General features: G+C 38.9%; 1 protein-coding gene across 4 annotated transcripts in view; it reads left to right on the plus strand.

Moving 5' to 3' along the window:
- The window catches only part of MAP3K5 (mitogen-activated protein kinase kinase kinase 5), a 191,932-nt gene that overhangs the window by 34,691 nt on the left and 131,178 nt on the right, over nt 1-26,063 (plus strand). For all 4 annotated transcript variants that reach the window (XM_078054681.1, XM_078054679.1, XM_036097478.2 and 1 more), the window contains one exon: nt 20,871-21,010. In XM_078054681.1, coding sequence (XP_077910807.1) covers nt 20,871-21,010 — 140 coding nt within the window. The remainder of the gene's footprint in view (nt 1-20,870; nt 21,011-26,063) is intronic.

Raw genomic sequence — 26,063 nt, forward strand, 5'->3', positions numbered from 1 at the left:
GATATAGGAAAAAGAAAAAGGAGTCACTATTCAACCAATTTAAAGAAACTTTTCTAAACAGGATACATAACAGATGCAAAAGCTCCAATTAAATTGCTCAAAAATTAAAAATATTTAATCAGTGCCAAGTGTACGGCAGCCTGGCAGGCTGATTCTGAACAGGAGAACTTGGGCTCCATCCAAACACCGCTTACACTGGCCTTCGTTATAAGAGCCATTTATTTCCATTATTATGCAAATTAATGTTTCTTGTCCAAATTTGTAAGGAGCACAATAATGGGTCAAAAATGCTGAAAGAAGCAGTCTATGCTTTGCTTCTGGACAAGTTGCAGGGTTGACAAATGAGTGAGCATCTTTAAATCAGCTGCCAAATGAGCGACTCTCAGCCCTATTGAAAATGAGAATCACCTGATTCTAAAAATCCTAATGCCCACACCACACCCCCTACCCAGTAAATCAGGATCTCTGGAATGAATTTGCAGGCTCAGTGTGTTTTACGAGCTAGGTGATTACAACCTGTAGCCAAGGCTGTGAATCATCCTTTCAAATGGCTAGACCTGGGAGCTGAACTTCATCCAACCAGGCTCCAGGTGTGGGCTTGGTGAGTGCAATGCGGGATGTGGATTGCCCAACACACTGGGGCCGATGGGATTGAAGGGATCTATTTTCTGCTCCCAGAGTGGAGCTGCCAAGTTCCAAACTGTGGTGGCAGGGAGTAGCTCCTTTTTCCAGCACAATCTCAGGATGTCCAGGGGAGCGCTGTGGCTTCTGCGAAAGGACCCTCTTTGTAAACTCTGACATCATGAACTTCACAGCCTTTTTGGGGGGAGGGACGTCCAGGATTCCTTTTTTTTTTTTGACAGACTTTTAGTTTTTAGAGCAGTTTTAGGTTCACAGTAAAATAGAGAAGGTATGGAGATGTCCCATATGCCCCTGCTCCCACACAAGCACAGACTCCCCCATAATCAGAATCCCCTACCAGAGTGGTATGTTTGTTCGATTGATGAACCTACATTGACCCATCATCACTCAAAATCCATAGTTAACCCATAGTTAACATTAGGGCTCAGATATTGTACATTCTGAGAGTTTTGAGAAAAGCATAATGACATGTATCCACAATTATAGTATCATGCAAATTATTTTGGGTGCTCCAGAAATCCTCTGTGCTCTATTCATCCCTCTCCTCCCTAACTCCTGGCAACCACATGTTTACTGTCTCCATAATTTTGTCATATAGCTGGAATCGTACAGTATGCAATTTTTTCCAATTGGCTTCTTTCACTAGTAATATGCATTTAAGGTCCCTACATGTCTTAATTGCCTGCCAGCTCATTTCTTTTAAGTGCTGAATAGTACTCTATTGTCTGGATGTACCACAGTTTGTTTATCCACTTACCTGCTGAAAACATCTTGGTTGCTTCCAAGTTTTGAATTATGAATAAAGTTGCAGTAGACATCTGTGTATAGGTTTTTGTGTAGACACAAGTTTTCAGGTCCTTTGGGTAAATACCAGGGAGCAGGATTGCTGGATCATAGGGTAAGAGTATCTTTATTTTTCTAGGAAACTGCCAAACTTCTTCCAAAGTGGCTGTACCAGTTTGCATTTTCACAGCAGTGAATGAGAGTTACTGTTGCTCTGCATCCCCACCAGCATTTGGTGTTGTCAGTATTTTGAATTTTAGCCATTCGAATGGGTATGTAGTGGTATCTCACTGTTGTAGTGTGCAATTCCCTAATGACATATGATGTTAAGCATCTTTTCATATGCTTACTTGCCATCTATTTATCTTCTTTGGTGAGGTACCTGTTCAGATTTTTTGCCCATTTTTTAGACTGGCTATGTATTTCCTCATTTTTGAGCTTGCATTCTTTGTATATTTGGGGTAACAGTCCTTTATCAGGTATGCCTTTTCCAAATATTTTCTCTCGGTCTGTGACTTGTCTTCTCATTCTCTTAGCAGCGTCTTTCACAGAGCAGAAGTTTTTAATTTTAATGAAGTCCAGCTTATCATTTATTTCTTTTATGGATCATGCCTTTGGTGTTATATCTAAAAAGTCATTGCCATATCCAAGGTCATCCAGATTTTCTCCTATGTTCTCTTCTAGTAGTTTTATAATGTTGCATTTTACATTTAGGTCTGTGATCCATTTTGAGCTAGTTTTTGTGAAGGGTTTTGCATGTGAATGTGCAATTGTTCGAGCACTATTTGGTGAAGAGGCTATCTTTGCTGTGTATTGCCTTTGCTCTTTTGACTGTATTGATGTGGGTCTGTTTCTGGGTCCTCCATTCTGTTCCATCAGTCTATTTGTCTGTTCTTTCAGCAATATCACACTGTCTTGGTTGCTGTAGCTTCATAGCAGGTCTTAAAGTTGGGCATTGTCAGACCTCCAACTTTGTTCTTCTTCAGTATTGTGTTGGCTATTCTTGGTCTTTTTGCCTCTCCCTACAAACTTTGGAATCTGTTTTTCTCCACAAAATAACTTTCCAGGATTTTAGGGCACCTGGGTGGCTCAGTCGTTAAGCATCTGCCATCAGCTCAGGTCATGATCCCAGAGTCCTGGGATCGAGCCCCGCATCACGCTCCCTGCGCAGCAGGAGTCCTGCTTCTCCCTCTCCCACTCCCCCTGCTTGTGTTCCCTCTCTCGCTGTGTCTCTGTCAAATAAATAAACAAAATCTTTAATTGCGATTCCATTAAATCTGTAGGTCAAGTTAGAAAGAACTGACATCTTGACAATAGTGAGTCTTCCTATTCATGACCATGGACTATCTCTCTATTTACTTCTTTGACTTTCATCAGTTTTATAATTTTCCTCATATAGATCTTGTACACGTTTTGTTATATTCATACCTAAGTGTCTCATTTTGGGGATCCTAACATAAATGGTAATGTGTTTTTAATTTTACATTCCACTTGTTCACTGTGGCATATAGGAAAGCAATTGATGTTTGTATGTTAACCTTGAATCCTATAACCTTGCTATCACCACTTATAAGTTCTAAGAATTGTTTTGTCAATTCTTTCAGGTTTTCTGTGTAGATAATCATGTCATCTGCGAACAAAGACAGTTTTATTTCTTCCTTCCCAATCAGTATACCTTTTATTTCCTTTTCTTATTATGCTAGTTAGGACTTCTAGTATGATGTTGAAAAGAGTGATGAAGAGAGAACATTTTTGCCCTGTTTCTGATCTTAGCGGGAAAGCTTTTTGTTTGTCACCACTAAGTATGATGTTAGCTGTAGCTGTAGGGGTTTTGTGAATGTTTGAGCACAGACTTTGAGTATCTTGATTCAGCAGCAAATTGTGAACATCATATTCAAGCTTCCCCACATGTAAAGTTAGCAATTAGAAGTGGTTACGATTAGAACGTTATATATAGAATAATTGCAGTTTTGCCTCCACACCGTAGAGGTGTGTGTATATATGATAATGTATAGGGAAAAGTTGAGAAGGAAATAAACCAAAATGCTTAGTATCTCCAGGTGATAAATTTTAATAAAAGATCATTTAAATTTGTATAATAATTTACTGCACTGTAACTGAGGGATAGATACACTATCTTTTTGAGAATTAACAACATTGAAATATTTATCACTTTCCTGGATGTAGTTTTATGGTTTCATAAATTGAGTAAAGAGGGTGACGTTGCTGGGTTCATGTTGATAGTCCATTTAGCTTTAACCAAGACAGCCTTATTTATAGAAAAGCAAGTGTACATATTATAATGAGTTGTGATGAGAAATCACGTGATGGGAATGCAACATGAAAAAGTAAATAGCGGTTCTAGGAGTGAAAAAAATCACCATTTTAATTTAACTCTTATCTCTTTCTTTTTTTAAGACTTTATTTATTTGAGAGAGAGGGAGAGAATGAGCAGTGGGGAGGGGCAAAGGGAGAGAGACAGAGAGAAGCAGACTCCCCACTGAGCAGGAAACCCAATGTGGGGCTCAATCCCAGGACCTGGAGGTCATGACCTGAGCCGAAGGCAGACACTTAACCCATTGAGCCAGCTGGCACCCCGATTTAACTCTTATTTCTAAGAAAAGTGAAAAATGTGGCTCTTTTTCAAAGTGATAAGATCTAAATAAATGGCAAAAAATTGCTCCGTTGTTCTGCAGCACTCAGACTCCTTCTCACAGGTCTGGGCAGTTTAAGAAAATAATTTGTGTAACACATTTTCTAAAAGCAAGCTAACATAAAACCAAATTCAGGAATTGTAGTAAAAATAGCATCTGGGTTCATAGTGGTGAGAGTATGGATGATGGAATTTCAGGTAACTTTCTTTTTTTGGTCTCAATCTTGCTCTTTTTTTTTTTTTTTAAAGATTTTATTTATTTATTTGAGAGAGAGAGTGAGCGAGAGAGAGAGAAGGAGCAGGGGGAGGGGGAGAGGGAGAGGGAGAAGCAGACTCCCCGCTGCGCAGAGAGACCCAGGACTCTGGGATCCTGACCTGAGCCGGAGGCAGATGCTTAATCGACTGAGCCACCAGACGCTCCTCAGTCTTGCTCCTAAAGAAATCACATGAGAGGAGCAATGCCTGGGGAGAATATAATCTTTAGATTTGGCTGCCTGGTTTCAACCAGTTCCCAAAGAGCATTTGGGACTTTAGTCCAAGACTCAGGAGACACGTGGTCTGCTGCAAAACCAGCTCTGGCTTGTTGATGTCTGAAAGAAACATGACCCTGGCATGGGTATTTTCAGTCAGAAATGGTGAGTAAACAGCAGAAACACAGAGGACAAACATAAGCCCTTAGAGGAAGATGTGGTTTCCAAAAAAGGGATTGAAGGTAAAAGAGGGGCAAGGTAAAAAGAGGGAAATGCTCACACGCACATACATACACACACAGAAAATGACCATAAAAAAGGTGAAAATTTCCAGCAAAAATGAAATGCATTTTACTGGGAGGAGCAAGGGGCTAGAGGGCAGACATTATCTGATTCTACTCCATGCCATTCGTAAAATTTCCCTCATTACCTTGGCCCGGGATATTTGGAAAAAGCAGCTCTGTGTCTGAAAGCAATTTGAGGAATGCCGAGGGCTGAGGTCTTCATCTGATGAAAGCTCCAGGGCCGAGCAGCAGAGAGGGATTCCTACTGAGATTGTTGGCCGCTGCAGGCCTCCTGCTGCCACTGCCCCATGGAAGGTGACAGAGGACTGCCCTTCCTGTTACTCATGGTGACAGAGTGAAGGGGTCTCTAGTAGAAATGACAGGGGAACAGTAGATGGAATCTGGGGCTGTTGGAAGCAAACCAGGATATATATTGAGTGGGCTATTCTAGCACCTTCTGAGGGAGGGGCTTGCAGTTATTTACTCTGATCTGTCCCCTTCAAACCCCAAAAGAGTAATTCTAGATATGGGTTGTTTCTATATGACGTAAGGCTTTTCTCAAAGATGCTCTTCAACTAGAGATTTTGTCAAAGCAGCGGAAGGGTCTGTTGAAAAGAGTGAAACTCATTGTACGGATTTCATATCCCTGGTTACTAAGCCGGAAAAGTACAGAAACCTATCTCTAAATTATTGACAGGTGGGAATAAGGTGTGAAGGTACCTTCCAAACCATGTCCCGCTAATATTTATTAAGGGCTCATTGTTGTTCAGTCCTTTCTGTGACAGGGACTATTATTATTATCATTTGACAGAAACAGGCTGGGGGAAGAGGGGTTTCAGGCCCTGGGTCCCCAAGAATGCTTGCTGCACAGCCGAAATGTAGACCTGGGCAGCCTGACTCCAGCCAGCCACACCCTCCGTGATGGGAGGAACACCCTGCTATTTGTAATGCCTGGTCAGTACTGATTACAGATGGGCCACATTTATTTCGATCTCCCTTTATTTCTGTACCTCCCTCAGATCCCATCACTTTGCCAAGGAGGCCCTACCAGCTAGCTAATCCATCCTCCCTGCACCTGTCCAGATGCCCTGTATGGTACCATCTCTCCTGGAGGTTGATTTTTCTTTGTGTCTGTCCTGCTTCAGCAACGTGAAGTAAAAGCTGTCTCCTCACCATCAAACGCTTCCTCACTCGGGTTTTCTGTTCAACTATTAGGCACCTCCTGGCTTCTCGTGAACAGACCAACATACCCTTAGCTGTGGGCTTGTGAGAGGAGCTAGTGAAGGGAGCTGAAACTCCCCTGGGACCCAGGTGTAGGGGAGATAATAACGGGGCAGCCCAGAGGTACCTAAGGGAAGGGGGTGTGTTTAGTAAGGCAATTTAGAATGTGTGAAAGCACAAGCAAAATGAAATATCCCCCTTCCTAGTAAGAAAAATGTTTTTACTGAAAAGCATTTCAAAGAAATGATTGTGCAATTTATTTCACTGCTTGTAAACTTCCTGCAGGAAGCCTGGATAGACAGAGTTATAAGCCTTTCCTCACTCACAGGGAGATTGTACACATGTCCATTCTTAGGTGGTGGAGCAATTTTTCTGGGGGAGAGAAACTCCTCTATTATGCAATGTCGGGCAGCCAGAAATGCCCTTCCTTCCCAGTCTGTGGCCTGAAAGATGGCCATTTCTCAAGGCTTCCTTTGAAGCTGTTGCCCCTGCAGGGCCTGCTCTGAGACCCCCATCAGAATTAATAACTCCTCGTTATATGCCCCCACCCGAAGATTTACCTACATTTCATTTGACCTCGGACTTCTGCAGCTCACAGGCACTTAGAGAATATAAGCTCATTGCGGGGTTGGTGCTAATTTCTTTGACCCCTTTACAGTACCTTGTACAGAACAGATAATAAATGCTTGTTAAACAAATGCGAGAGCCAAGGAAGCATTTCCAGAATGCCTGCTGGCTGGGGTTGAAGCTAGGTTAAGATACCCGAGCCTCCAGTGTGGTGTGATGAGAGGCTACTGAAAGGCTCTAAGGAGGGCATGACTTAGTGGGGAGTACATGGAGCGGGGCTGCCGCCGTGTCCGTTCCTCTCTGGTCTGTTGCTGTGTCTGTGGACCGGGCTTGTCCCATCTTCGCCAGCGGAGGGCTGCTCAGGGCTCTGTTCTTCCCCATCTCCGTCTCAGTATGGCTGGCCTTTGAGGTGTCCTGACAGCTCCCATTTTAAGTGACGTTTTTATAATCACATTAATCTGTCACATTTAAACAAACCTTAACTTTCCTAGAGAGTTAAGTGAATTCCTGACATTTAATTTTAATTGGAAGGGGGAAAAAAAAAAAAGGATCCAGACTATTCCATTACGGTCAGTTGAGGTCAGCCACCTAAGTCAGCAATAAAAGGATTCCTTAACAATGAATCGTTTTAATTCTACTCACTCTCTCCAGTGGGTCATCCTCAAGAAAGAAGCTTTAAAACCCCCCAGATGAATTGTTGAACTCCAAAGCAATGTCACCATGTAAGCCGTGGAGGGAAATCATTCCTGGCAGAGTCATAGTCACACATCTGCTGTGTGAACAGAATTACAGATCCCCTTCGCAGAAGATGTAAGAATCTGAACACACAATTCACATTTTGACTAGATGCTAATTATTTATTAGGTGTTGAAAGTGACTTTGAGGGAGTACAAAGATCGGAGAAGCAGAGCATCTCTTGGAGATGTTGGAGATGTTAATGAGTTCTGACTCAGAGGTCTCTGCTTGTTGACCCTGAGAATCCTGGAGCACAGAGCAGCTCCTGGGCACTCACCCAGGCTTCTTAGATCCAACTGGGTTTATGAGTACAAGGGATGACAGCCATCAATGCAAGAAGGAAAAAAAAAAAAACCTTTCAAACTGGCCTGCTCACTAGGGCGAGTAACTATTTCTGCCAAACAAGTAGTGTGGGGGCTGGGTTTCTTTCATTTTACTACCTGTCTCCTTCCTGCAGCAGGCTCAAGTTTAGTGTTTATTGCTTGCAAGTAAATTGCTTATTACGTGAGGAGTAACACTCTTTGATAAAGAATGCATATATTGTGTGGCACCGTATACAAACAGTTCGCTTTTTAATTTTCTTAAATTTTTATTTATTTTTTTAAAAGATTTTATTTATTTGAGAGAGAGAGAGAGATCATGAGCAGGGAGGAGGCAGAAGCGGACACCCCGCTGAGCAGGGAGCCCTATGCGGAGCTCAATCCCAGGACCCTGGGATCATGACCTGAGCCAAAAGCAGATGCTTAACCGACTGAACCACCCAGACCCCCAACAATTCACTTTTTAAAATCTCTACACCATAGGGGTTCCTGCCGCAGTCTCTTACCACACTTAGAGTAATTTCTTTCATATCATCAAAAATCTTGTCAGTTGTCAAATTTTCTCATGAATGTCATGATTTTTTAAAGTTTGTTTTAGTCAGAATCCAAATAAGGTATATACATGGTAATTGACAGTGTTCCTAAAGTCTTTATTATCTTTTTTCTCCCTCTTTCTCGCTCTCCCACTCCCAATGGCTTTGTGAGGAAATTTGGTCATCTTTCCTACAGACTTTTTCGTAATCTGAATTTGGTTGATTGTATCCCTGTGCTACACTGTTTTAGTAACTCTTATTGTTTACGTAGACATAACACACATACACTGCAGCTCTTTCCCCAGAATGTGAAAAGTCTCAGAACAACCTCAAACATGAATGTAATTGCTATGGTTTATGGCCATTTTTGCCGGAGAACATGGTCAGATCATGTTTCCAGTGTTCCCTGGCTACCTTCTGCTGTCTCTATGTGGAAAAGTGTAAATGTATAAAACAGGAATAATGGGTCACTCAGGATGCACATCTGTTGAAGCACAATCAGATTCTCTTCAAAAATTGTCACAAATCAACTCTTGCAACCATATACAACCTTACACAACTTAACACAAGTGCCAATTAAAAGAGGCAGATTATTGGGTCCAGTTGGCAAGGAGGACTCTTGTGTAAGATTCTGATACAAAGGGCTATGCTGTGTGCTCGGGAACTTCACTGAGGCAGGAATGAAGACAGCTTTACTGATTTAATTAAAATTAAATATGAGAGACCCCTCTCCCCCCAAATGGCGTGTACCTTAACCACAGTAAAAGCTATAGTAAACTCTAAAAGAGCCTGTCCAAAATTTTAGGAATAGCTTTTTCAGCACCTGATGAAAATAGATTGATTACTTAAGTACTGAAATTTGTTACGTAAAATGAGTTTATAGAGATCTAAATTTATGATTATAGACTCTTCAACCCAGTACACCTTTAGGAAATGTAATAATTTCAGAGAGAAAAATAGTTTTCAATGGGGATAAAGAAATTTTTACCATCAAAGCCACTTCATATCCTATTTCTGCTTATAATGTGCAGCATGGTCCTGTCACATAATAAACCTGAGAGTTAATTTTGACTTATACTTTTCTTATATTTCCTACTCTTTATAGATCATTGACCAGGTCTATTGTTATTGCCATTACATTAAAAAATAAATTCTTAAGGTATAATCTGGACCCTATTTTAACTTGGAAAGAGAATAACACTTTTTGATGTAGGGCCTGCTTGTATTTGTTTAATAAGCAGAATGATGTTGAGGACTGCTATGCCCACAGCCAGGGAAGGATCACTTTATAAAGCACGTGCTACGCACCAAAGACCTAAATTGTGATTTATCTGCTTTCCTTGTGTGCCGATAGGAAGGATTCTCTGGAAGACTGAATCTAGTTAAAGCATTATTACAGGGCTCTCTTAATAACACTTCCTATGCCACCATCAAAGTGCTGTGTACTAGGAATTCTTTAAGAATAGGAGAGAAGGATTCTTTATTACCCCAGTCTTCTTTGTGGCCAAGAATATTCATTGATGATACTGTAATTTTAATATCTGGGTAAGACCTGTCTATGGCCAGGAAGCAGAATAAAACTGAAATCTATTCTCTGTCTTCCCTCTTTTCATCAAAGGCTCCTTTATTTTCATCTTAGAAGTTAAGGGAAAAAATAGGGTTTTTGGTTCTCTTAAGGCTTGGTTCATGTCTTGCTTCTGTTGGCTATAGTAATTAACATTCTTACTATCACAAGTGATAGAAATGCTGACATAAATTCCTTTTAAAAAAGAAATGGTTCATTAGTTGCATGTAAGACCCAGTGCTCATCACATCACGACATCAAAAACTAATGATGTACTATATGTTGGCTAATTGAACATAAAAAAAAAAAAAGAAAGAAAAAGAAATGGGACCACAGCTTCCCAGAGCAGAGGTGGTGCTGCCTTCGGGCATGTTTCCGGTGACGTCCACAGGACGCGGGCTCGTCCCTGCCGTCCCTGGCCTGGGCTTTGCTTTCTGTTGGCCAACAGCACCCCAGCTCTATTGCACGGAGTCACCACCTCAATGGAAGGATCTCATTATTCTTCCTTTTACTTCATTATTTCTTGGCCTTTGCCTTTCATTACCTCCCTTCTTCTTGCCCTTCAAGGATCCCTTCTTTTTTCCAAGGCTGACTTTTCTCCCCAACTTAAATCCAAACCTATCTGTCTTATGTGAGAATATAGAGATTGTCTCCATTAATCAGCAACCCCCTCCCTTTAAAATCTTCCTCTTTCTACTAATGTTCAAGTCCTCCACCTTACAACTAAAACCCTTTAGATCTTTCTTACCCCATTAAAGTATTGTCTGATCTCTTGGTTTCCGTATTGAATGTAAAAATCTCTACTGTGGATCTTAGTAAATGTTAATCCTCTTCCTTTCTCTTCCTCTTCTGGAGACTTGTCTGTGCTCCTTACCTCCATTCCCTCACCTCAAATTCAACAGTCCTGCTGTACTCACCTCTAAATCCTCGTGGTAGGCTGGAAAATGATCCTTACCCCTATGCTCCAATGTCTATGCCAAAGCCCTGAGATGGGTGAATGTGACCTTATTTGGAAAAAGGGTCTTTGCAGTCATGGTTAAATGAAGGGTCTTGATAATGGGGTGATCTTGAATTAGTGGGATGGGCCCTATCTGCCATCGGAAGTATCTTTCTAAGAGAGAGGCAGAGGGCGGTTGGAGACCACAGGCACAAACACAACAAACCAAGGAATGCCCAGAACTGCTAGATTGTGGAAGAGGCAGGGCATAGATTCTGCTCTAGACCCTCTGGAGGTAACACAGCCCTGGCCCTATTGACACTTTGATTTGGGGACATCGTCGATCCTGTAAAACGGTGAAAGAGCAACTTTGTGTTGTTTCAGGGACCAAGTTTATGGGACTTTGTTGTGGTGGCTACAGGACACTAAATGCAGTCCTCTTTTAACACCCTTGGCAAAATTATTAACCAGAGAGTAATTGATTTTCACAAAGTGAACGTGCCTGAATCGCCAGCACCCAGATCAAGAGGCAGAACCCTAGCAGCTCTCCAGAAGACATCGCTGAATCCCCTTTCATCCATTGTCCTCCACCAAAGTGTCTGCTGTTTTGACTTTTTTTTTTCTTTAAGATTTTATTTATTTATTTTGACAGAGAGAGAGAGAGAGAGACAGCGAGAGAGGGAACACAAGCAGGGGGAGTGGGAGAGGGAGAAGCGGGCTTCCCGCTGAGCATAGAGCCCGACGTGGGGCTCAATCCCAGGACCTCGGGATCATGACCTGAGGTGAAGGTAGACGCTTAACAACTGAGCCACCCAGGCGCCCCTGTTTTGACTTTTAATACCAGATTTTTGAACCTTGTATAAACAGAATCATAAAATATCTTTACTCTTCTGTATCCGGGTTCTTTCAACAGTCTGTGAGATTCATTCATGTTGTCACAGGTAGTCATAGATTTTTTCATTCTCACTGCTGTATGGTATCCATTGGCTCTGTATAGCATACTTTATTTCTTCTTCTGTTGGTGGTTTGTAGCTAGTGCTGTTATGAACATTTATTACATGTATTTTGATGAACTGTGTTTCTATTGGGTATATGATGAGGAAGGGATTTCTTGAATCATAGATGCCTTTTCATTTTTCTCTTTATTGTCTAAGTTGTCAATCTCATCTACACCTGCTACTTCAACTATTACATCTCCATGACTCTTAACTCTGATTCTGATCTCTGCTGAGATTCGAAATGACAGCTGTCAGTTAGAGACACACACACACACGCACGTTTAATGTGTCTCAATCCAAACTCAAGTTCCTACCAAAAAAAAGTATTTTTTCTTGTGTCCCTTGTGTTAATGGCAAGCCATAAATGTTAACCATTCAAGTTTGAAATAGAATCAGCTTTAATTCTTTCTTTATCCTGCATCCACCAAATCCCTAAAGCCTCTTGAACTCCTTGCCATGTCGTCTCTTAGTTTAGGGGCACACTCTCCTTTAAATGACTCCTCACTGATCTCCCAGCTCCCCGTCTGTTTTGTCTGTCATCCATCCACAAAATCTAGGTTTATCTTCCCCAGACTTTGATGCTGCCACATCCCTTCTCAAAACTCATAGATATGGATTATAGAATCACTGATTATAGAATCAAGTCAAAATTCTTTATGTGGGCTTTGTGTGTTTTCATAATTTGACTTCAAACTCATTTCTATGAGTAATTATTCATACGTGGCTTCATTGGGAATATTATATTTTAGCACTGTCTTCAATAACATTTTTATGTTAAATTGTTCAAAGGGCTCCTATTAACATTTCTTTCTTTATTTGAGAGAGAGTGTGTGTGTGAGCATGAGCAGGGGGAAGGGCAGAGAGAGAAGGAGACTCCCCACTAGCAGGGAGCTTGACGTGGGGCTCTATCCCAGGACCCTGGGATCATGACCTGAGCCGAAGGCAGACGCTTAACCGACTGAGCCACCCAGGTGTCCCCCCATTAATATTTCTTATAATGGCTCCTTATAATAACCATATATTGAGAGTCTGCTGTGCCTAGTGCACATGTAATCCTAACAATAGCTTTGTACAGTAAATACCCATTATTCTCCAATGACAGTTGAGGAAACCAAAGCTCAGTGAACTTAAGGTCTTGTCCAAGGTCATCCATCCATCCAGAAACTTAATTAGGATTCAAGCACTGGAAGTCGTGAAACAGCTTGTCTGCCATTTGCATGTTCATCACTCCTCTCAAGGCCCCTGGAGATCAGGAGAAGGTTCCCCTTCCAGCTTTTCACTTCTGTGGTGTGCTTTTCTGAGTCTGCATCTCTTCCTGGCAGAGAGCTGTGGTTCTGGGTCATCCCACTCTGGGATGGGTGCCTTCTATGGGTATGTGCTAATTTGCCCCTCACATTCTCTAAAGCTGGAGCATCATGAACTGGATTCTTGCGGCTGTTGTCTGGGCAAGCCAGACTTTAGTTTTTATAATACCAGTCTTGTTTGGTTCTGCTTCCTCCACCTCTCCTCCCCCTTCTTCCCCCTTTTTCTTTCCCTTTGTCTCTTTCTTTCTCTAGGCTTCTCCCCGCCCCTCCTTCCTTTTATAGGTGCCACAGCTCTCAACATTTTTAAAAGCCAACTTCTGGAGGTTGATCACCTCTGATCACCTACCTCCCAGTCCTCACTTTCTAGGTTTAAAAAAAAAAAATCAACACCTCTGTGTAATAATCAAACAAGCATTAAACAAGCAAATTAGGCTAGGGTGGGGACATTATGTATACATTTGTTTTAGCAATATAAGAGTGATTCATGTTTGAGTCATTATGCATACGTTTATTGGAGTTTAGTGATGAAGAAATTATGGGCCAAAATGTTTACTGTTGACACAAATATGTATCATTATACATGATAGGGTTAACTAAATAACGTACAGGAAAACAGAATACCGATGAAGCTACAGGAGTCGTAACTCATAGCAGGAATTGCTAAACAATGATGGTAGATTATTCTTTTGTCCTTCATGAAAATCACAACAATTTTAGCTTTGCAATAGGAGGTTTACAATTTCCCAACATTGTATATCTGCCAAATTTTAGTAAACTGACTCCAAGTCTCTAGGAGACTCTACCAGGGCACTACTAGGTCATGAGTAACATTTTAGTAATTTACATACGGTAGATTCGTTGTAATTAGCCCTTATTTATTAATAATATAGAAAAATCAATGGGGGGGTACCTGGGTGGCTCAGTCAGTTAAGGTCTGTCTTCAGCTCAGGTCATGATCTCAGGGTCCTGGGATCAAGCCCCACATCAGGCTCCCTGCTCAGTGAGGAGTCTGCTTCTCCCTCTGCTCATTCTCTCTCTCTCTCTAGTAAATAAATAAAGATCTTAAAAAGAGAGAAAAATCAATGAGATGCAAGATATACTTCCCTTAAGAATCTAAGATGGGATAAGCATTTGGGGGTTAGTGTCTGCCCTTTAGGGGATCTCAGTTGGTTCACCCATTCAGAATTCCATTGGGAACTGACTCAGTTTCCTGCTGAGGTTTGCTTCATTGTTCTGACCAAGTCTCGGGCACCTTGCCCCTTTCCATTTCCTACAGTGCCTTTGATGTACAGGGCTTTTGTTTTCTGTCTGTAATTTGAGGTGTTCCACTCCAACTCCACTGCCTGCTGATGCCTCTTTCACGTCGGCTTCCATCATCCCTTCCACCAGGACTGGCCTCCCTGGCCCCTGAACGTCACCCTCTGTACATCCCCAGTGCTGGCCTCATTCTGCCCTATGTCGGTATCTGCCAACTCGTGTTTCTGTCCCACAAGAGATGGCAAAAACCATATCCCGTTAATTTTTTCTTTTGACTTTCATAACAGCAAATAACAAAACTTTTTATATAATAAGTTCTCAGGACATTTGTAGAATTAAATTGGCACTGGTGGGTCATCTTGGGAGATTAACCCGTCATGACCGAATGGCTAGTTCTGTGTGATAATTTGGGAAGTCTCCATTGATAATGGAATTTTGGAGTACTTTGTAGAGTATAGTACAAGCGAAATCACTACTGGGCTCTTGCTTTGTCATCAGTGATCTAATGCCTAAGGAAAACATTGAATAGATAAAAAGTAACTGAACATTAATGGTCTGCTTCAACTCTGCTTTTTACAAACAACAGAAGCTCATATGAGATATTTAACTAACAGATATGGTATTATAAAGGAAAAATTAAATAAAAAAGAGAAACACAGACCATGAACCGCTGCCATTTAATGACCAAAATGCAATTAGGCACAACAGTTTTATGTTAGTGCCCTAAAAATTTATTATGCTTTAATAAACCCCTGGTAAACCTAATTTTGTGCTCCATTTGACATTAACCCCATTGGAAGAAAGGAAAGAAATAATACCTTAGGTAAAAATGTAAGAGATTTTTATACCTTTGTCTATATTTTTAAACAGACATAGTCTTCAGTTTTTAAGTGTAGCAGTTTTACTCACAATATTACCATAAAAACTCAATCAGAAAATTATTAAGTTCATTTGGTCACAAAATACATGACAGAAATATATGCTTTGGTCCCCAAATCTTTTTTGCACCTCTAAATTTATGCTGTGATCTTGAGAATTTCCATATCCTGTAAGTATAGGGTGTGGCTCAGTGAAGAATTAAGAGCATGGATTCTCCAGCTAGATTGCTTGAGGTCAAATCCTTCAAAGGATAGAAGTGGTGCCACTACTTCCTAGCTGATTTTGGACAGATTATTTATACATCCTCTGCCTGTGTGTCCTGAAATAATAATATTACCTACCACAAAGGAGTATTATGAAGATCGAGTTAATATTTGATAAGCATATAGTTCCTGGCACTTCGTAATTACTAAATACATGTTTGTGAAATAAAGTGGATAAAGTGTAACTCATATGAATGAGTTACAAGGATTGTGGAGTATCAGGTGTTTGTTTATTATAAGTACATCATTTTTTTTTTTGCATTTTAAACATGATTTAAGATCATTTCATAAGGAAGATAATTTTCACCTGTTTATTCTACTACTTTTGAGAAGATAGTCATCAGAGTCAGGAGGTAGCCAGATAAGATGATATTTTTGTTAAATAATGAAATGTTCCTATTTTAAAAATGCTGTGTTACTGGAAGCCCCAGCCAGTATAACCAGGTAAAACAAGACACACAACAACAAAAACCCCAAACCATAAAAGATACACAGATTGGAAAGAAGAAATAAAACAGTTTCTAGTTTCAAATGACATGATTCTTCTGGAATCAGCTTCTGGAACAAATAAATGAGCTTAGCAAAGTCTCAGGATAGGAGGTCAACATATAAAAATCAACTGTATTTTTACAAACTAGCAACGAACAACTGGGGTTTGAAATTTAAAAGAATACCATCTATAATAGCATCAAAAAATTGAAACATTTAGGTATAAATCTAACAAAATACATGCAGAAACTGTGTATTGAAAATTATAAAATACTGAGGAAAAAATCAAAGGAGACCTAAATAAATGGAGAGATATACTATATTCATGGATGGAAAGACTCAATATATGAAGATGTTGGTTCTCCCCAGAATGATCTATAGATTTAATACACAATATCAGTCAAAATCCCAGGAGGATTTTTTTTGTAGCTGTCAACTGATAGCTCTCAGCTATCAATGATTCTAAAACTTATACAGGAAAGCAAATAGAACTAAACATTTTTGAAAACAGAAGAATAGAGTTGGAAGACTCACAGTGCTTAATTTCAATACCTACCATTTATCAAAACAGTGTAGTGTTGGCAAAAGATAGACACATAGATCAATGGAACAGAATAACCCAACTACAGACCCACACAAATGTAGCCAATTGGTGTTTGACAAAGAAGCAGAAGCGATTCAACAGAGAAAGGAGAGTCTTTACAACAAATATGAACCTTGACCCACACCCCATACAACAAATATGAACCTTGACCCACACCCCACATCATTTACAGTTTATTTTAACATGGATCATAGACCAAAATGTAAAATTTAAAGCTATAAAACTTCTAGAAGAAAACTAGGGAGAAAACTTTCTCTAGGGAGAAAACTTTTGTGACCTTGGGTTAGGCAAAGATTTTTTAAGATACCACACCTAAAACACAATCATAAAAGAAAAAATTGATGCCTTGGACTTAAAGTTAGAAACTTCTGCTTTTCTAAAAATACTGTTAGCAGATTGGAAAGACAGGTCACAAACCCGGAGAAAGTATTTGCAAATCCCCTTATTTGACCAAGGAAAAATATCTAGATGATATAAAGAACATGCAAACCTCGACAATAAGAAAACAAATTCAACAATTTAAGAAATGGGGCACAGACTTTGATCACTTCACCAGAGAAGACAGAAGAGTACATTTTACGCCATGGAAATTAAAAAATACATTTAGAAACGAATATAAGTTTATTAGAACCCATCAGTCATCTGAACCTGAAGTAGAAAAAAGTCTTTTTCTGAGTTGTCGTACTGTATTCAGTATTTTAAAATTATACAATCAAGCATTTTTAATGTTCTATGCAGCATTCAAAAATGGAGCTGTTCCTGCTTAGACGTTCAGACCTGATGAATATGCCTTATTTTGCTTGTACCATTTATTTTGAATGTCTAGTTTCTCTCTTCATCCCAATGCCTTCTGCAGTGCCTTTATTAATTTTAGCATCAAATCTTCCAGGAGGCCATTCTCTGGAAATCACCCATTTCCCCTCTTCTTGGGGCGACTTTAATTTAGCTAGTATTTTTCTTAGCATGGCTCTCATTTATATTTTTTGTCAACTACTGTTCTGTTTGGTTTCTTTCGGCCCCATTTTACGCTGTCTCTTGATTTTCAAGCGCTGTGACTGAGAGCGAGCGGTTGGCATCGGTGGGAGGAGGAAGCAGTGTGGGTGCAGGAGGCAGATGGGGCGTGTAGGTGGGATGCAGTGACTCATTTTCTCATGTGTTGATTTTTGATGTAGAAATGTTAAGGACCCCCAAAGAAAACTCTCTCTTTGTGTTATAGAGCCCGTAAGTCATTTAGCCTTGAAAAAAAAAATCTTTTGAAGCTCCTTTGACCTGGCTGCCTCTTTCATAACCTCACTAAATCCTCTGTGTCTTCAGCCTCCATTTGATCTGATTTATGTCTCCTTCACAGAATGTGAATTCTAATCTCACGTTCATTAGTAGACAAGGCCGACTGCACCAAACAGCTTCTCGAGAGTCTGCATTGTTTTTTTGGTGCTGCAGTGTGGTTTTACATTCAGTCACTTGGGTTTTTAGGGTTATTTTTCTTTTATTTTGGTGGGTTCCTAAATTATTAAAGTAATCAATGTTCATAAGAGAAATGGTAAAAAATAGAGAGGGAATAAAGAAAAAAAGTAATACACAGTGCCATTACACAGCTATGATTATGGTTTACATTTTGGTGTGCAACTTGCCAGACATTTTTCATTCACATATGTATATTCACATAGAATACATACATTATAATGTATTATATCTTGACTTTTTTTTTACTTAATATACCTTGAGTTTACCTCCATTGCTAAATATTCTTCTACAATATAGTTTTCTTTTTTAAATTATTTTAATTCCAGTGTAGTTAACATGCAGTGTTATGTTAGTTTCAGGTGTACCATATAGGCAACAATATAGTTCTCAATGATGCATAATAAACCACTATTTGAGTCTAACTATGTACCTACCTACCTATCTATCTGCCTACCTACCTAACCATATTCCTATTAATGGATATTTAGGTATTTTCCATTTTTATTGTAAAAAATATATTTCAGTCGATATACTTACAAGGAAACCTGCCACATTTATAGGGATTTTCTTAGGGTAAATTCTTAGGAATGGAGCTATAGGGTCAAAAAGTGTGCATAACTTTAAGGATTGAGGTCTCCTGGGAAGTTTGAAATTCTCCTTGGCATGCCGGAATGTCATTTCTCTGCATCTCCATTGGACATTCTTTAATTTTTTTGACTACTTGTTAGACAAAAAAAAAAAAGGCACTTTAGAGTTTGCTTAATGTGCATTTATTAGGGGGTGCCTGGGTGGCTCGTTCGTTAAGCATCTCCCTTCAGCTCAGGTCCTGGGATCGAGCCCCGCATCGCATCGGGCTCCTTGCTCAGCGGGAAGCCTGCTTCTCCCTCTCCCGCTCCTCCTGCTTGTGTTCCTGCTCTCACTATCTCTCTCTCTCTTTGTCAAATAAATAAAAAATTTTTTTAAAAATGTGCATTTATTAGTAGTGAGGTATAGAGTTTTTTGTATATTTACTTACCATTTTAGTTATTCTTTTGCAAGTTTGTCTGCTCATGCCCATAGCCTAATTTTCTATTATAATGTCTTTATGGTTGCTTCTTTGTTCTAAACTGACCAATAAGAGATGATTTATAGTGATACTAACCTTTCATCTCTATCACATATTGCAAATACGTTTAACAAATTAGCATCATCTGTTAAATTTGCTGTAAGGTATGTTAACATTTTCATTGTAATTGTGACTGGAATTGTTTTGCCGTTATATTTTCCAGACACTTACTATAAGTACAAAGGGAGCTCTTGATTTTCATAATAATTTTGCATCTCAACACCTTATTAAATTATATTATTGCTTATAATAGTTATTTAGTTGATTCTACTGGGGTTTCTTGGTTGACAGCCAAAACATCTGCAAGTAATGATAATTGTGTATTTTATTTTATGGTATTACATCTCCTTACTATGTGAAATCTTATTGCATTATCTGGGACTCTCAGAAAGCCAACTAGTAGTAGGAATAATTGGCTGCCTGTCTTTTTCCTGATTTTCATGGAATACTTATAAACACAAAGTTGGCAGTTGCTGTGAAAAAATATATATATATAGATAGATAGATATAGTTTTTTTTAGAGATTGAGACTGAAAGAGAGCAGGGGGGTGGAGGAGCAGAGGGCAAGAGAGAGAGAGAATCCCAAACAGGCTCCATACCCAGCCTGGAACCTGGCGTGGGCTGGACCTCATAACCCTGAGATCATGACCTGAACCCAAAATCAGGAGTCAGATGCTCAACTGAGTGAGCTACCCAGGCACCCCAGACTATATATTATTTTTCATGTTAAAGGAGTGCTCTTCTGTTTTTATTTTGCAATTATTTTTAATAAGAAATGGGTTTTGAATTTTAATTAAAGCACTTGGGGCATCTGTGGAGATGCGATGATTTTTTTTTTCCATTGATCTATCCCTGCATTCCCAAAATAGATTTTAAACTCATGATCTAGTTTTCTTATAGTATAATGCTTGATGCATTTTTTTTCATTTTTATTTCATGTTTTTGCCCATGTATAAATTGAGTTTGAGACTAACCTATATTTCATTTTTTTGACATTAATGTCAAATATCAGTATCAGGTTTATACTACCTTGGTGTTAGTCATCTCTGAGCTTTGGTGGAATTTGTATCTGTGGTTATATTTTCCTTCTCAGTAATAATTTTCTATACCTTTGCTTTCTTTTTTTCTTGAGTACACTTGCTAGGGACTTGCTGGATATTAATAATAATAATAAATTAATTAGTTATAAAATACAGCTCTGGATTAATTTATAATCATACCTATTTCTTTTTTTATTTTTATTTTTTTCAGTATTTATTTATTTATTTGGGGGGGGCAGAGGGAGAGGGAGAGAGAGAATCTTTAGCAGACTCCACGCTGAGTGTGGAGCTGGTCGTGGGGCTCCATTTCTTGACCCTAAGATCATGACCTGAGCTGAAACCAAGAGTTGGCCACTTAACTGACTGAGCCACCCAGATGGCCCCCTATTTGCTTTCTTAAATCTCATTTTACATTTATCACTTATTGCAGCTTCCTGTGGATCTGCTTCTGTAAACTTAGTTAACTTGTTTTAATGTTGCAATTTAACAGAGAGCATTAGCCCCAGCATCCCACCGTTGCAGACTTTGCTTAGTTTCCAGTAATTATATGATCCCTTTTGTGTTTAAAAAAATGCAGGTTTGCTGCATTTTCTAAAACCACTTCCGGGTAGAGCTGCAAATTCAAAATTCAGTGTGAGGAGGGAAAATCCCTATCATTTCCTCATTTCCTCTTTGAATACTAAGTCGTTGAAACCAAAATGTGCTTACTGGGCATTATTCAGGTGTCATCTTTTGGGGGCTTTGTTTTCTGTTTGCAGATATTGCTGTGGTGGAGATGAGTGATGCCTTCCGACAGCCGTCCTTGTTTTACCACCTTGGAGTGAGAGAAAGTTTCAGCATGGCCAACAACATCATCCTCTACTGTGATAATAATTCAGACTCTCTGCAGTCACTGAAGGTACCTGACCTGTTTACTAAATATTTACTCTAGGTACCAGGCTTCTAGGGATACCTCTCCGTCTCTCTGACATCCAAAGCAATATAAGTGGCTTACGTTTGTGAAAGCTTGTTTTTGCCAGTGCAATAGTTATACAACAATTACTAGTGACATTGTGAGGTTTATCTAGAATTCAGTCTAGAAATTTGCTGATACACAGGTAGGAAAATCTTAGTGTTGAGTTCTGAGCTGCAGTTTGAGTTGCCGTTGAGGAGACTGCATTACTAGGGAGTCTCCCGTGCGCGCTGCCTGCCAGAGAAAGACCTGGAAGTTGCATAAAGTATGGTCAGGCCCCAAGCTGTGTCACCATTGGGGGTTTCATTGGGCACACCTGTCTTCAGCTGGAAATCTGCCTCCTATTGAAAGGACTCTGAATAGACACTCTCCGAATATCACCAGAAAACTGCTATCCCCTTCACTGGGAAATGATTTCAATAACTTAAAAACTTAGGGAAAGGGGAAATAAGAACCTACTGTATTTGTCTACAAAACTCAGCAGGCCCCGTATCATTCTCTCCAGGATAGGAACATAATGATATGAAGGTATTTCTTCCGTGCAAAAGATTGTCTAAAATGCTTTTGCAATGCAATCATTGTGTGATTCTTTGAAAAGCATCTAACAATTCAGTGAAACTCATGCTGAACCTGATATCATCCATTTCCTTTGTGAAACTTCCATGTAGCTTTATGTGGCTTTTTCTCATCTATATCTTCCTGTTTTCAAATCAAAGCCAACCTTCGGACGTGGAGTCCTAAAATCCAGAGCCATATTTCTAATGGCTTAGTAATTGTTACATGAAGATCTCTAACTCTATGACCATGCAAAAAAAAAAAAGAAAAGTAATATTTTGCTTTTATCTTAGTATCTAAAGCTTGTATGGCTTTTTCTGAGAAATCTACAGTTACGTTTAGCAAATACATTTACTGCAGTTACGTTTAGCAAATACATTTACTGCCAGGCAGTAAATGGGCATTGATAGGCTATCCCTTTCCAGAATACTCTGAAATAGTCCCAGGAGATTTGCCTACTCTGTCTGAATCTGTTTTTTCAACCTGGGGCAATTCTTTAAGCTGCCCCCACTTTATTTTACCTTAGATTTACCACTTTAAGTAATGCATCATAAAGATTTATGATGTTGTATTTTAATTAAACATTTTGATTTGCTACTATTTACAACATATATTAGCAGTTGATAAAGGAATGAGATTATTTTATATATTCTTTTTATTGTACTATTTTCTTTACATTAAGTATTCTAAGCAGGCAGTGTTGTGTTAGACATTTTTCACTCTGCCTTCTTTTTATTCTTCCCCTACTGGTATCTGGTGATTTCATTTATGACTCTCCTTTCCTGGGGAAATTTTTAAAAAATTTTTAAAAACTGAATTAAAATTACATTTGAGAGAATGAGTTGAAGCTAATCTTATCAGAAATTTGTATGGGACAAGTACCCTGGTTTATTTAATCACATTTTGTCAGCCTTTGTTTAGCTAAAATATACTCATTTATCTTATACATAATAGCTGCTTGTAACCGAGCACTTACTCTGTACTTTCCCCACATACATTTTCACATTTAATTCTAAAAACATCCTTGTGGGGTATATTATGACCTATTATATCACTCTTTTATAGAACTGCAAACAAAGTTTCAAATAAATTCAGTCATTTGCCCTAGTTGATATAACTAGTAAAGTAAAGCCTAGGTCTGCCTGACTCCAAAGCCCACCCTCTGAACCACTAAACTTTATTTAATTTCTTCTAGTTAGAAGGATATCCAGGTTTCCCTGTTAAGTGTGTTCATTTATAAAACCCATCAACTATGTCTGTCTCCCTGAGTTGTTCCATGTGACACCCATCCTTTCTTTTCTCTCCCTCCTTCCATTAACTTAAGCTTTTGCCATTGTTTGTTTGTTTGTTTTGTTTTTTAGCTTGTTCCTAGCCCAAATAAGTGTCTGGTTGCAGAGGACAAAGATCTCTGGGATAAAAAGTATTTTTTTCAGTCTAACAATTTCCCCTGAGCCCTAGAAATTTTTCTGGTCCTCTGCTATTGAGAAAAGTCTGTGTGTGTGTGTGTGTGTGTGTGTGTGTGTGTGTGTGTGTTTAATTTTATTAATTTCTGTTGTTATTCATTATAGGTGTAATCCCTGCCTTCTACCAATAGAAAATAAAATTTTTGTGAAATAAGGCAGAACAAGAGTTATTATACATAAGATATTCTGTATAGATTAGCCTAATAAAATAAAAATGAAGCATCTCCCTGTTTTCGCAGAACAAAGACAGAATGAGAATGCTATTCTTGTCACATAGCTAGCTTCCCTTACATTGATTCTTTGGACATCTAGAACGTATGGCTACACCAGTTTAATTTTCATCTGCTGCTCTTTGTTGAAGACAGCAGTTTCTCTTTGGCAGCAAATTCTCTGGATGAAATTATAGGAAAAAACTTTTAAGTTTCACCTCCTAAAAAATAATTGATAGGAACCATAAAAGTACCTGAAAGCTATGTCTGAGTTTTCATATGAAAGGATATTGAGAATCTAATCAAATCACGTACTTGCAGTAAGCTTTGTATCCATTTGAAATCACAAGTAATACCTTAGAAGAATGAAATATTTCTTTTTTTTTCAAAAAAAGATTATTGCACATTAAGAAAGACAAGTTGATATTTTTCCCCTTAGCATTTTAACAACGCAATGTTCACAGTTTTCTTTAAATAAATATCATGACAACTTCTTAGGTGCCTGTCAATGAGACTCTATGCTAAGACTTACATTTGCTTGAAAATAAGAAATGGCTGAAACTCTTTTTTTCAGATTAACTTCATGCATTACAGAAATGATCAGACCTCCAGTTGGGGTCTCTCAGGAAATGGGAGAGTTAAGTCTGGACACTACTGACCAATGAGATGCACAAAATGCATCTAACATCAGAAAGGACTTGAGGGAAATGAACGGCCGTTGTGTAGAGTGTGGAAATTATTTTAATGAGCCATTTCTTCTATCATCAGAAATTCCTGTTTAACGAAACAGCTCTCAGCTCCAATTCTTGAGATTCTTCCCCCGTTTTCCCTTCTTCAGCTCCCTCTCTTCCTTTTAGGCCACTCCCCACTCACTTTATACAATGCTACTTATAAAAACAAAGCAAAACAAAACAAGGAAATACCACTGTGCACCATCAGATAGTCAACAGTTAAAAGCCCTTCTAATGCCCATGCCGAGGCCGTGGAGAGTGGGAAACAGGCACTGCTGGTGGGAGGGGATATTGGCACTACTTCCAAAGAGCAATTTGGCAACACCTAATATTATCAGATGAGCAGGGCACCAAGACTCAGCAACTCTGTCTCTGGATGTGTACTGCACAAAGAGTCTCTGGCATGCAGAAGGAGATCTAATCAACAATGTTATATTGACATTGTTTGTAATAACCCCTCCCCCAAAAGAATTGTTAAATACCTATCAACGAGAGAATGAACAAATACCTCCTGGTATAATCATTTGGTGGAATATTAGAGAGCACTTAACGTGAGTTAACTAGAGCTTTATGTGTCACTATCGATACATCTCAAAAACAGTGTTGAGAGCAAAAACAAATTACAGAAGCATGTGTGTGGTATGATACCATCCATGCAAAATCTAATCACATGCAAGACAGTGCTTTTATACCTATTTGTGTTATAGAAGATTGACATACGCATGGGAATTACAAACAACAAATTCAGAATAGTTATCTCTTCGGGGGATAGGCATAGAATAGAACCGGGGGTGGGAGAAGGACAGGAGTCTTCAAGTTTACCTGTAATATTGAATTTCTAAGTCAAGGTGGTATATACATGGGTGTGTGATAATTTCTGTACTTTTTATATAGTTGAAATATTTCACAATTAATTCTTTTTTTAAGGAAGAAGTCTGTGATACTTTGTTATTTCCTGTGTCTATCAGGATAATTTACACACATTTTGGGCATTTGAATGCCCAAATCATTTTTAATTTCTTTTTCCTAATGTTCTGTGATTAAAAAGGCTCAGATGTGTTTGGATCTTTCTGCACCAAGATGGGCTTTATTCCCATTTTATCTACTACAGAATAAAAATATCTTAGAGATTGATATGCATATCAGTCAGTGGTGACAGAGCTTGTGTTGAAAAGGAATGATTATGTGAGATTATTCCCTTTTCAAGAAATTTAGTTGTATTTTTCTCCTTAATCATGACTTGAAAAGTTATTTTACAGATGGGATTTTCCTTAGTAGACTGTTCTCTGCAGCAATCTATCTACATGCTTAATCCTTCACTATCTCACTGAGTATATCACACACGTATGTGATGGCGGAACTTCTTACTCTGCCTCAATGCATCTAGTATTTTCTAGATTGGGATCTGACTAGCATGAAATCATGGGTGCACAAACCAGAATTTGTAACACCATCACTAAAATAGCCCTTTAAGAATCATGAATTTTTAACAGTATGGCAGTTCCTCAAAAAATTAAAAATAGAATTACCATATGATCCAGCAATTTCACTTCTGGACATATACCCAAAAGAACTGAAAGCAGGCTCTCAAAGAGATATTTGTTCACCCATGTCCCTAGTAGCATTATTCACAATAGCCAAAAGGTAGAAGGAACCTAAATGTCCATCAATAAATGAATGGATAAAACAAAATGGTATATACGCACAATGGAATATTATTTAGCTTTAAAAAGGAAGGAAATTCTGACACATGCTACGACATGGATGAAACTTGAGAACTATCATAGTTGCTCATTCAAACAGTTCTGTGGTACTTACGATCCTTTATCTGCAGGTGCAGAGGGATCCAATCTCCTTTAGAACTTATTGTGAGAAATTGGATATTAAGTCTGTTTTTCTGATACTTATTCATTTCTACTTGAAGCAAATTGTGATAGTTTTGAAAAGAGTAGTGATGTCCTTGTTGTCCATTTCAGTGATTGTGCCAGTTTCCAGTAAACTGATGAAGACATGAGGGTAATTTTTGGTATAAATATTTCAA

The sequence above is a fragment of the Halichoerus grypus genome, chromosome 9 (assembly GCF_964656455.1).
Source record: "Halichoerus grypus chromosome 9, mHalGry1.hap1.1, whole genome shotgun sequence".
In the NCBI taxonomy this organism is placed as follows: Eukaryota; Metazoa; Chordata; class Mammalia; order Carnivora; family Phocidae; genus Halichoerus; species Halichoerus grypus.